Source organism: Sceloporus occidentalis, unplaced genomic scaffold (assembly GCF_023333645.1).
Source record: "Sceloporus occidentalis isolate IW3139 unplaced genomic scaffold, rSceOcc1.0.p SCAF_12, whole genome shotgun sequence".
NCBI lineage: Eukaryota > Metazoa > Chordata > Lepidosauria > Squamata > Phrynosomatidae > Sceloporus > Sceloporus occidentalis.
The window spans coordinates 10,979,392-10,992,829 of NW_028316992.1; the positions used below are offsets into that span (position 1 = coordinate 10,979,392).

General features: G+C 40.3%; 1 protein-coding gene across 5 annotated transcripts in view; it reads right to left on the minus strand.

Moving 5' to 3' along the window:
- The window catches only part of LOC149305267 (F-box/WD repeat-containing protein 11-like), a 93,438-nt gene that overhangs the window by 15,435 nt on the left and 64,565 nt on the right, over positions 1-13,438 (minus strand). For all 5 annotated transcript variants that reach the window (XM_089477651.1, XM_089477649.1, XM_089477647.1 and 2 more), the window contains 2 exons: positions 4,778-4,964; positions 3,786-3,876 (listed from right to left, as the gene is read on the minus strand). In XM_089477651.1, the coding sequence (XP_089333777.1) occupies positions 3,786-3,876; positions 4,778-4,964 (278 nt within the window). The remainder of the gene's footprint in view (positions 1-3,785; positions 3,877-4,777; positions 4,965-13,438) is intronic.

Consider the following 13,438-nt stretch of genomic DNA (forward strand, 5'->3'; position numbering starts at 1 on the left):
TTCTGACTATGGTTCTACTCTCTGAACATTTTGCCTTCGACAAGTTCAGTTATATGTGATTGTGGCCCTTACCATAGGTCAAGGGCTTTACCACACTGGTAATAAATGGCTTGTTAACTCTCATTTTTAATTCTGATTTCTTCAGGATGCTCTTAGTGGTGTTGCCTTTGAAGGCTATTCAGAAATATCAGTTACTGTTTCATCTAAACTCCCATCTTTTGGCTGAGGCTGCTCACAAGTGTCATATTCTTACTCAGCATGCAGAACTGGCTACTGGATGACATGGTGCTGATAAAGGCCTTGGCTTCAGGTAATAGCTTTCCTCCCTTCCAGCCTTCCCCTTCTCATTAAGATCAGCAGAAAGAAATTCAGTACCCTATCTCTAGTCCGCATTATTCCTTAGTATACTGATTGATCTGTGATGGTAATCAATATTATCTATCTATCTATCTCTACTGAAAGACAGTATAATGACAGAATTATATTAGAAAAGCAGGCTTGCACATTTTATACAAGTTGTAGAAGTCAGTTTGCTTTGGACTAAGTGGAGATTTTATTTATTTCAGTAAGAGATACTCCAAGGCTGTGAGCTATGGAAAGTTTTTAGCTGTAAGCCTTTTCCAAAAGACCAGATGATTTATCAGACCAAGTGGATTTCAGCCTTATAAACTGCAATCTGTTAGAACAAGGGCCTCCAGGTGGCTAGGCCCACTCCTCTACTTTAGATTGGAGTATGCTGGACAGTTAAAACTATCTGTACTTTGCTCAAGATTCTAGCTCTAGTTCTCACTGAAGTGGAAAGTCTGTATGGGAGGGTACCTCATCATGAACATTCACATGGCCAAAGACTCTTCTGGTTTCCTTTTTAAAAATCCACTGATTGAGAAAGTAAGCATATAAAAGAGAAATGTAGCCTAAGCTTGCAAGATGCTGGTTTTCTTTGTGAAGGAAAGGCTGCTGCTATTGTATGGAAAAATATTCAGTCTCATCAGCCCTCACCTGTGCAATGGAGTGAAGTAGGTCAGATAAAAAGTTGACTACCATGGTGAGAACTAGGCCTCAAAGCTACTGACAATAGGTTTGACAGAGAATGGTTCTTCTCAAAGATTTCTGGGAGATTCATACTGCTCCTCTCTGAGAAAAAGGACATAACTATAGGGATGCATGAGTTACCATCACTTAGGTTAAAAGAAGAGGCTATCTCTAGCAGCCCTGTAATGCTGCTGTTTGTGCAAGGCAGCACTATGAAGACTGCCTGTGTAGCTCTGTCCTCATGAGTGGTCCTGTTCTGATCCAGTTCTAAACAAGAACCAGTTCCACAGCAGTTGCAAGGGCAAGCAGAACAAGGAACAGAGCAGCCATCCAACCAGGTATTTGCCACCCTACAATTCTGCTTATTCAAAGGAGCAGAGTGCTGATGGTATTTTCTTTCCTATTCAGTAGAAAAGAAGCACCTCTTTGAAAAATGAAACAGATTTTCCAAGGCGCCTATGAAGTGCATATGCTTCTATTTCTCTGGTCACTTTGAATAAATTCTACCTGAAAGGCAAGGATCCATTTCTTTATTGTGTTTCCTTTTAAACAAAAACAAAAAGATAGATCTTTTAACACCCTCTCTACACCTGGGATCAAATACGGAGGGACCATTTGAGGGTCTGATCTCTTTCTTCCCCGTCCCTCTGGTTCCCAAAACCTTAAAGAAGGAAAAGAATACCAAAATATAAGCAAAAGGCATCTCCATGGGGTGGAGGGGGTATAGAGATGGAGGGAGCTTCCACGTGTTACAAAATACGAGCGTAAAAAATAGCCTAACGGCTCATGAGGAATAAATTATATCTGTACTAATTCTAAAGGAATAACTAAGCAGTTGGCCCAGCCACATGGATAATGTGGAAAAGGCCCAGGGATTTGGAGTTGGGGGAGATCAACAGTACACCTGGCAACCTGCCTATTAACACAGTCTGCTAATAAGAGTCAAATTGTACTACAATATTTTGGGATGGTGTCCAAGCACATGATTAACTGAACCAAGTCAGATTTCCACAAAAACAACTTTTGCATACCTAAATAAAATTTCCTGGGAAGAACCCAAAACTAGTCTTCCCTTTAAGGGAGTTCCTAAAACAGTTAAATCTGGTGGGTCAGCACAATGGATCCATGCAATATCAGAAGTTACTGGACCACCCTGAATGCAATAAAGCCACTTGTTAAACAACTGCACGTCACTACTTGCCACTGTGGGAAGTAAGGAACAACTTACCTGTTTCCAAAAACTTCCTCTGCACACATAATCCCACAGCATTATGCCCTTTTTAGTTTCTTTAGAGATGTCTGAGGCACCAAGATACTTGCTGGGGAGTGAACATTCACTGATGTAAAGTCTGTGGGCCAACTAGCCAATTCATATGACCTCAGAGCAAGCACCAGTTTAGATGCATGGATTTTGGGGCTAAAATTTAAATGGCAATTAAAAGGGCCAAGTTAGATTTGTTCTTTGCTGTGAATAATTGCTTTTTCACTTGCTAAGCTTCCTCAACCTCCCACAACCTGATGACCTTCCAAATATTTTGGACTACAGCCATCATAACATCTGACCATGCTGGATGGTACTCATGGGAGTTGCACTCCAAAGCATTTTGAGGGTGCTATGTTGATGAATAAAGAGCTTACCAGTTTCAGTTCACATGAGTAGAGACAGGCCTCAGATCACCTCATTCACTGTGGCCCATTAGAAGTAGCTGTTCCCAGTTTGGTAAAGTTGTAAACCACTTGTAGTCTTATTGATGGGAAAAGGGCAGGATATAAATGAATATTGCCCTGATAATATCAACTGTGATTACAGATCTATCAACCTTGCGTGCCTATTTCACTGTATTATGCATTTTTACTCTGGAATTACTGTCAAATACATATCTTTCAGGAACTGTTATTCTGCTGTGATTTAATTCCAAGGTTTTTAAAAATGAGGTACAAAAATGTCTCTCAAAGAAAGAGATGAAAGATCATCAATATTAGACACAGGTACAAATGCATGCTCTGAACAGCTAAAAGAATGATTCCAAAATCTTCCTCACTAAATTTTGGCAATGTCTAGGGAAGGAGGAACGGGGCAAGATTTAGAGTTTCTCCCTTGCAATACAGAACGAAAACATTCTCTCTACAGAAGCCCAAAGGAATGAAGACACAGATCTTATGCCTCCACTGAAATGAGTGAAACAAAGTCCTTGCACAAGGCAGCTTTATGTGAAAAGCTAAGACATTAGCAGAGTATAGCCAATAATTACTTCTCTTGTGACTAATTATGTTACTGTGCATATTCTAGAACTCTTCTAGAATATGGCCACATAGCCCGAAAAACCCACAAAAAACTATGTATGCCGGCCATAAAAGCTTTTGACTATGCTTTGATACTTCTGTATTTCTCGCTTCTATATTTTACATCTTACATTTATAGGCCTGAATCCTGTTGTCTGTCTCTGCTAAAGTAGACCAAGTGAACCAACAGAACTTACATAAGTGTTGACATATGAAGTTACTATTACCTCAATGGGTCTATTCTTGTTGGGACAAAATTTGAGCTGACTCCCTGACTGCTAGTTCTTAAAAGTTATTCTTTAAATTATTCTACCATAACAATGGCCTTATGGAAAAGGTAGCATTCCAATATTTACTCAAGCCAAGATCCTTATGACACTATATCGTATTTTTTAAAAACAAGAAAAAAGTTTCATGAAAACACAGCTTCAAACTCAATACAGTTTAAAACAAGGTTTTCAAAAACATACCTCTATATCTTGTATTATCTTTGGGTACAGTGACCTGTAAAATGAATTAGGAGGGCCATCTGTGGGTCTGTTTTTAAACAGGTACTGATCCCTATAATTAAAAGAGAGAAAGAAAGAATGGTGAATTTTTCTGTACAAAAACAAAAATCCTTGCAAAATGCACTATGCAACAACAGTTCATACACTAACTGATTGAAACCATCAACTGTCACTAGAGAAGAAATATATCAAGAATGGATGGAGTATGCTGAGTCAGCCAAGCCTCCCTTTCCCTAAGGCTGCCTTGCTTGTGCCAAATCTGTAGTCAGAGACTGCAACTTTGACTATCCCTCAAAGGTGAGAACATGTATGATTGTAGGCAGAATTCCAGAAGAATGGAACCCCTGGAAGTGTTTGTTCACCTTGCATTCTTCTTTTCCTACACAAGAGTAGAGCTGTTGGTTCCATCTCCTTCCATAGCCCAGAGCAAAGGAGAAAGGAAATGCCAAGAGCAGGGCAGCGGATCCTGTGAGCCTCAAAACATTGCTGGACTCTATTCCCATCAGCCTTGGCCAGCAGAGTCATTGCTAAGGCATGATGGAACAGCAGATGAACATTTTGTCACTTACAGCATAGAGGACCCATGGTCTACATAGTCCCTCTCATAACATGACCATGCAAGCCAGCAGGCAAAGCTATAGAAATGTTGTAAGATTTGTGCTGCATACTAATACAACACCTGCATTTAAATGAATATACACACCCACCTATTAAAAAGAAATACTTGAGGGAGGTGCCTGAACTCTTATTTACAGAACAGAAAGACAGCCAAGAGATGAAAAGGCCACAGAAAAAGGAATCCGAACATGCAACTATTTTGGTAACATTTTGCCATTGAGTCTTCTGGAAATGTAGGTTGTCCATTACTGATCAGGCCAGATGTAGCCAGTCTATTTGGGAAGTACTTCTGTTCTAAAGATGAAACAATGGGCACTTTTTACACATATACCTACCAGCCTCTTCTTTCTGATAGTCCCTTCCAGAGTGGATCAGTTCGTACCATTCTTTCAATAAGCTTCTTCCACAGCATTCCTTCAGAAATAACTCGCTGCCATTCTTTACAAACCAGTTCTGCTGCACAGAGTGACCTGGCATCAAGGTAGGAGAGGATATTTTCTGCTATGTGATCTAAACCTTGTTCTGCCAATAGAGAAAGAGAAAAGAGAGAGAACAAAACTGTCAGTTGTTTCATAGGAAACTACTCCCCGAACTCCTAGGGCACCAGTCACACTCTGATGTTGTATTGTCTGGAAAAATCTGGGAATGGAGAGAGAGAATAGTTTGTTCTTTTCCAGGCATTCATGTTCAGGATGGTCTTGAATCATTGTGGGAAATGGCCATGAAAACAGAACATATAACTGAAGATGGAGCATAATGGTTCACTATGGAGAATTAAGAGAGCCAGTGTGGTGTAGTGTGGTTTGTGCACTGGACAACAACACTGGAGACCAGGATTCAAATCTCAGTTCAGCCACGGAAACCCACTAGGTGACCTTGGGCAATCATACACTCTTAGTCTCAGAAAACCCTGTGAGAGGTTGGCCTTAGGGTCACCGTATGTCAGAAATGACTTGAAGGCACACAGCCACAACAACAATGGAGAATAAAATTTATTCAAGTGAAGAATAAGAGAAGTACTTACGTCTCTGGATGAAAAAGTGCCTAGTGATTTAAATGATGTCACATGAAACAAAAACCTGGGCAATTTTGTACTATTCTTAAACTGGCTGGCAAAATGAAATCTCACCGCCAATTGTAGACCCTAAAATACAAGTCCTAAAAAGAAACCTCGTACACATAAGTAAACTGGAAGGCATCCCCAGCTCTTGTTTCAACAAGAGGTCTTGGTACATATCATATCTTAAGAGGAGGAAAACTGTGAACTGAAGATGGACTGAAAAGTTCCAACTGTCAGAATTATTTGATAATACATAGCACTTCCCTTGGTAAAATAGCCTGCACTCTTTTATTAGCATGGACAAGTTCAGAATTCACAATTCTCCTTTCTTTCTGTTTATCATGAGAATACCTAATTGAGCTCATTTACCAGTTGTAAAGCTCAGAGAGTGATGGTCTCCCTCCTTGGAGGTCTTTAAACAGAGGCTGGATGGTCATCTGTCGGGGATGCTTTGTTTGAGAGTTCCTGCATGGCAGGGGTTTGGACTGGATGGCCCTTGTGGTCTCTTCCAACTCTATGATTCTATGAAAGCTGAATTTAAGGTGTCTTCAACCTAACAGATTGTTTCTTTCTCTCAACCTTTTAGACATGTAAACGTAACTCTAGTGTGAACTCCCTCTTATAGTGTGAAATGTGTCCCAAAATATATTTACGGGGAGGGGCTATTTAGGAAAACTACTCTCCGGGTCTCTGCAAAAAGATTCAGAGAATTTGATACTTAAATAAATTAACATCTTCCTTCATGGCTCCTGCTTGCCTGGCAACTGATTCTGGCACTATTACGCATCACCACTGCAGCATGAATGTAGCAACCAGGTACCATCTTGAACCAAACAATCCTCTCTTTAAAAATCAAATCAAATAAATCAATAAGCTTAACAATCAGTGCTATGCATATTCTATGCCACTGGGTGCAGAAATCAGTAGCCTGAGAATCTATTTTCACACTGAGAAAACCTTAAAGGCCTCAGAACTTAACACAGCTTGAGAAGGGGCAGATAATGCTGCACCTGAAGCTGGAGAAAATGCAAAGTTAGATTTCCAGAGATCAGTGGTTTTCAGTGTTGCAAATTAAACAGTTTACATGTATAAATATACAGGTTGAATCTCTCTCATCCAGAATTCCAAAATCTGAAATACTTCAAAAGTTGTATGCCTGGGTGATTCAATGTACAGAAAGTTTATTTCATTAACAAAATTATTTAAAATATTGTGTATAAAATTACCTTCAGGTTATGTATATAAGGTATGTATGAAATAAATGTATTTCATGTGTAGACTTGGGTCCCATCTCCAAGGTATCTCATTATGTATAGGAAGTATTCCAAAATCTGAAAAATGTTGAAATTCAAAAACATTTCTGGCCTCAAGACACAACTTGTATTATCATTTAAAGGAAGTATAGTGGGCTCTTGGTATTGGTTGGGGTTTAGTACTTGGACCCCCCCATGGATAGCAAAATCCATGGATGCTGAAATCCCATGAAATACAGTGGCATCATAAAATGATGTTCCCTATATAAAATGGCAAAATCAAGGTTTACTTTTTAGAATATATATGTGTAATGTATGTGTGTGCGCGTGCACACACATATTTTCAAATCATGGATGGTTGAATCCATGGATAAATTATTATTGTTATTAACCTTTATTTATAAAGCGCTGTACATACAATCTTTTTAATTGGACAGTTCCCTGCCCTCAGGCTTACAATCTAAAAAGACACGACACAAAGGGAGTGGTGGTGGGGAAGGGGCCTCTCTAGTAGGATAATACATATAAAATACATAGCAATACAGGAAATGATTCAATAAAACAGGCAACAAAAGAGCATCAAATAGCAAGTGACAGTTATGCAATGCCTGGGAACGCTGCCCTGAACAGGATGGTCTTCAACTCTGTTTTGAAGCTGGTTAAAGAAGTGATGGTTCTTGCTTGCGGGGGAAGAAGGTTCCAGGAGTGAGGGGCAGCGAGTGAAAAGGGGCGAATCCGAGATGGGGCAGAGGAAATCCTGGGCTGGGACAGCAGACCTTGACTACCAGAACGGAGGGCCCTGGTGGGAAGGTGAGGAAAAAGAAAGTCTGATAAGTAAGGAGGGGCCAGCCCATGGAGGGCTTTTAACATCGACAGCAGGAACTTGTACTGAATGCGGAAAGGGAGGGGGAGCCAGTGAAGGGATGCCAACACAGGAGAGATGTGGTCAGAGCGGTGGGTGGATGTGATAATGCGTGCAGCTCAATGCTGGACAGATATTAAAGGACGAAGGTGAGAAAGAGGAAGCCCAGCCAGAAGGACGTTACAGTAATCAAGTCGTGAGATCACTAGGGCATGGACCAGGATCTTGGCAGTAGAGGCGGAGAGATAAGGTCGGATTTTGGCAATATTGTATAAAAAGAATCTACAAGCCTTGGCTGTGGTCTGGATCTGAGGGATACACGACAGAGAAGAGTCAAAGATAAAACCAAGACTGTGGGCTTGCTGGACTGGTTGAATAGAAATGTTGTCCACAGAGACAGAAAAGGAGTGTTGAAGGGTGGGCTTAGGAGGAAAGACAAGAAGCTCCGTCTTGGACATGTTGAGCTTCAAACGCCGATGGCGCATCCACTGTGAGACAGCTGTGAGACATGATGAAACTTGCTGTTCAAGCCTTGGAGAAAGGTCAGGGGTGGAAAGATACAGCTGGGTGTCGTCAGCATACAGATGGTAGGAAAAACCAAAAGAGTTGATGAGTTTACCTAAGGACAGTGTGTAGAGAAAAAACAGAAGGGGACCCAGAACAGAGTCCTGGGGAACTCCAACAGATAAGGGAACAGGAGATGAAGTTTGACCACCTGCAACCACTGCAAAAAAATCTGTCTGACAAATCAGATCTAAACCAGTCGAGAACAGAGTCTGAGAACCCAAGGTCAGAGAGTATGTCAATTAGGAGACAGTGATCAACGGTGTCAAAGGCTGCAGACAAATCAATTGTGGCATATAATCAGTTGGGGGCAGAAAGTCAGTGGTGTTATTGTTTGTTTTTATTGTTTTGTAGTGCTTATAGTTTTGTTGATTATATATGTACATTTTGTATACATAGTGAAAGTGTGTGTGTGTGTGTGTGTGTGTGTTTGTGTAATGTAAAAGATTAAAAAGATTTTTTTAAAAAAAGATTTCCTGTGTTCAGTGGATGGCCTTCAGATTCAGGCCCAGCTCTTAGTTCTAACTGTATTTCGAAGATATATAATCAAAATAGACACATTTAAGTGTGTATAATATGCACACATGTTTTCTTGACAAAGAATGTTATGCACAGAATACTCACAAGTCTGTCAATACAATTCCGACATTCAAATGAAAATTTCAGATGTGTCCCAATTCTATCTGCTCAATTTTGCAGTTAAAAAAGCCTTCCCTAACTTGGATCCTTCCAGATGTTTTGGCCTAGAACTCCCATCATGTCCACTAGCCACGTTGGATGGGACTGAAAGAAACTATAGTCCAAAAATCTAGAGGGGATTAATTTGAGAAAGGTGCATTAGAACCACGCTTCTTAAGTTATCTGAGATAGGTGACCAGGAATCCCACCCCTACTATATTTAGTCCTACTGGATACAACTGTTTCTTTCTTTCCTGGAAGCTCTCCAAGGACCAGCAGCAGATGGCTCAGTATCAAGCATTCGTCCATACTCCATCACTTTGAGTAACACTGCATTAGAATATAAACCAATAGCTCTTTCTAAGTTCTTTAAACACAGATAGTAACATCAGAGGCTGGATGGCCATCTGTCGGGTATGCTTTGATTTAGATTTCCAGTATGGCAGGGGGTTGGACTGGATGGCCCTTGCGGTCTCTTCCAACTCTATGATTCTATGATATTTGATAAGTGAACAAGAAAAAGTACAAGAAGTCTAGAAATTTTAGTCAAAAAACTGACTCTAGAAACTTGGGTTGACTTTTCAATGGGCCAATGTAAGTACTGCATTTTAACTCTTATAAAAAGAGGAGCCATCCGTTGGTGGAAAATGACAGTTTTTAAGTCCTCCTCGGAACACCTAAAAGAAGCACTGACACCTTCTACTATCTCGTCCATCCAGTCTTTAGAGTGGGCTGGAATTTTTAAGTTCTTTGGCATCGTTTTCTTTGCTTCACACTTATATCCTTTGTTACACACCTCTAAGTTTTACATTCAGCCTATCCATGAATCATATCAAAATCCGTAATTTTGGCTCCAAAACCTGCCCTTGACATGAGGTCAACTTACAGTTGAGTACAGTATACACAGTAGCCTTCACAATCTGTCATTGCTACGTGCCTTCAAATGAACCTTCTCATAGGCTTTTCTTGGCAAGATTTCTTCATAGATGGTTTGTCAGTGTTTTCCTCTGAGGGTGAGAGTTTGTGGCTTCTACAAGAATCCTAGTCCAAGACTTAAGTCACTACAAGATGCTAGCTTACACAACACCACCCATTTTTTCCACAGTGATAGCCTTTATATTTATATTTATGTCAAGAACTGGTGGGACCTGTTCTACAGGAAAGAGGATCTCAGTCTTGTTTTCCAGCAAATGTACAAGAAAGATAGTAGAGCCCATCAGAGTGCCAGTTACATGCCATTGTTGAAACTGGGTATGAGTTTGGCTTCTCTCTGATTTAGGTAAACAGCATTTCCATGCTACATTTTTAACACTATGGTGCTTCAGCTGAACAATTCTGTAGAAGGAAACAGTAACAGGGAATAAACCATCATGGCTACGAGCAGTAAGGCCATATGTTTTCCTAGCTTGACATCCTGAATATTTTTCTTTTGGACAATATATAGCTGTACAACAGTTGAAATCAAAGGCCGCTCAACATTAATGGAAGAAAAAAGCAAATGTACCAACCACAAAAGCTATTTGTATTTTAGTGTGCCAGCGGCATGTAACCAGTACAAGTTTCCATGGTGACTTTATTAGATGGAAAGACGGAAGTGGCAATAAGCTTTTGAGAGATGACAGAAAAATTTTAAAAATGTTAACAGCTTGTGCATTTCAAAAACACTTTAATTTCCTTCAGACTTCACAGGCATCCTCTCTCTTGTGGTAAAGCAAAATTGGCATTGAACAGGTCAAAACAATTCTATAATCCAAAGTTAATGGATGAAACTAAGACTTTACAGTGGAAGCTAGCAGTAGCTCACTTTCCAATACCAACATTAGCAATTAGGACACTTGGTTGCTTATATAGGCTGAAATTGCTACTTATGAGTAATCAGACCCCAAATTAAAAACCCCAAATACTTAAATTTCTACAGTAATGCTACCTAAACATTAGGGTTTTTTAGCCCAATGGGTCTGAAACGTTTGGGAGAAAAACATTTCCCCCAATTTTCTCCTCAGAACTCTTCCTAGGATCTCCTGGGAGTTTTTTTTTTTTAAATAGATCACAAAATATTTTATTTTGGAATGATGAACACATTCATGTATTTGACCCAGGATTGCAATCTGGCACTCTCCCAAGCATATCTCCCCATCCCAAAACACAGAGGTAATGCTTTTGCATGACAAAGGCTCTGACTCGTCTTGCTTCTTGCTTGCTTCAGACTTCAGCATCTTCTGTAGCAAATGAATGAAAGTGTACTATGTCTGGAAACACACCAAACCCAAAAAATAAACAGACTAGTGAAAGGATGAGAGCCAGCATGGTGTAGTGGTTTGAACGTTGAGACTACAATTCTAGAGATTGGGATTTGAATCCTTGCCTCAAGCAAGTCAGGCTCTCTCAGTCTCAGAGAAAGGCAAAAGCAAACCCACTCTTAAGAAACCTTGCCAAGAAAACCTGTGACAGGTTTGCCTTAGGATTTCCATAAGTCAGAAATGACTTGAAGGCACACCAGCAAGTGAAAGAACAAACTTGTCTATTCAAACAAACTGCCAGAACTTTTAGGCATTTATGAAGATGGTTAAAATAATGGAGATGATCACACAAAGGACAAGATGTCCTTGTCCTGTCCCATCCTTCCTGTGCAGAGATTTTCACATGATATCACCATTATCATGTCTGTGACACATTCTTATCATGCGATTGCAATAAGATTTTCAGACAACGTTCTTCTCCTGTCACTGAAGTGGCATGGCCCCATCAGTTTGTATTAACGGGAACCCGTGTTAATACAATGACAGGGCCACTGACAGGAGAAGGACTGGAAAAGTGCAGATGCGATAAGGATGGGAGCCATTCCTCTTTATCCCGTGTGATAATCTCCAATGGCTCTGACAAAACAGTGGCCATTGACAGAGGTAGTTCAGACAAACAGATTGCTAAAGTTTCATGTAGCAAAATAAGCACTCATTAAAATCTTATGGGGGGGGGGATTTCCCCTCTTTTTCTGTTGTTATAGTTGAATGAGAAATTTCTACACCTACTTGATCCCGAGGAGGAGACTTTGGTGCAAAATACACTGCAGAAATAATCCAGTTTGAGACAGCTTTAATTTTTCTGGCTCAGTGCTAGGGAAATCTCGGGAATTGTAGTTTATTGTGGCACCAGAGCTCTCTGACAGGAGGCGGTTAAATGTCTCACAAAACTACAGTTCCCAGAATTCCCCAGCACTGACCCAGGGCAGTTAAAGTGGTCTCACACTGGATTATTTCTGCAGTGTGTTTTTGGGCCTAAGTTCAGAATGCAAAATATCTTGCTTCATTTTACTGGAAAGATTGAAATTTTGTTCTATTTTCAAATTTAACTTTCAGTTACTTCTCATAAACTGGCAATTGTCTGAATAAACTATACTTTTAAATTTAATATGCTTATATACATATTTTATGAGTCAATGGAAACTATACATATTGTATGTTACACACTTATTTCCTCTGGTTTTCCTTCTCTACTGATTTTTTCCTGTTTTTTATGGTATAGCATTTTCTATTGTATGTTATTGTATGAGGTTATAATGAAACCCTTTGCATACTTTTAGCATGTTTATTACTGCTCACACGTTTCAGTGACCTAGTAGTACCACTATCACGCCCCTCCCTAGGAGCTTCAGCTTTAAAGCAAAGCACACAGTCAAGCAGTCACTAAACTGCCTGAAAACAAGACCAGTTTTTGCTGCTGCTGCTGCTGTTTTCCTTTGCTGCTGTTCCAATGAAGTTCAGTAGCATAGGAGAAGGATATAGCCTCCAGTTGGCTAGGGAGGTAGCAGCTCAGTAAGGCTGAGTGATCCCACAACTACTACACCCCTGCCTTTAATGCTCAAGGATTCTTACCTAATCTCATCAAAGCCTAGAGTTATTGAAACATTATATTCCATACAAACAGCTAAAAAGTTAAACAGCTTAGATAAAAATGGAGCTCATATGTAAATATGCTGTTGACTCCAAACATGACATCCCTGTACCTCTAGCTACAAGGGAAACAACTGTCAGAGGCAGGTGGCTCACACTGTTGCTTTACTAGGAAACAGATTTAAGGAGCACGTTTGATCATACAGGTGTCTTGCCCTTGGAAAGCAAGACACCAGACACAAGAGCAAGGAATGTGTATGTGCTCTCTGCCATCATAAAAGGCAGACTTTCAATCCAAGCCTGCTTGCTTAAGAGAACCAACTCCTGTGAAGCACTCTTGCAAAGCACTCCAGGCATAGCATGGAAAGAGAAAGGGCCTGTTTTGCAACTCCAGGATCCTTTCTCTTCCTAATAGAGTTCTCCTTTCTAATGAAAACTTACACTTCAGTCAAACGTCCAAGAAGGAACCCAGCCCAAAGAGGATTTGAGGCCATTTCAATCCAACACCTGCAGGTCCAATTACGAGGCTCTACTTTGGCAACTTTCAGTTAAGCATGTGACACACTATCTTGCAGCGTCTGAAGCGCACGCCTTCATTACTACATGCTAACCACAAACTAACCTGACAAGAACAGACTATGCAGACTAAACATTCTACCACCTTTTCCCCCCCTCTGGAGAGCTCATAT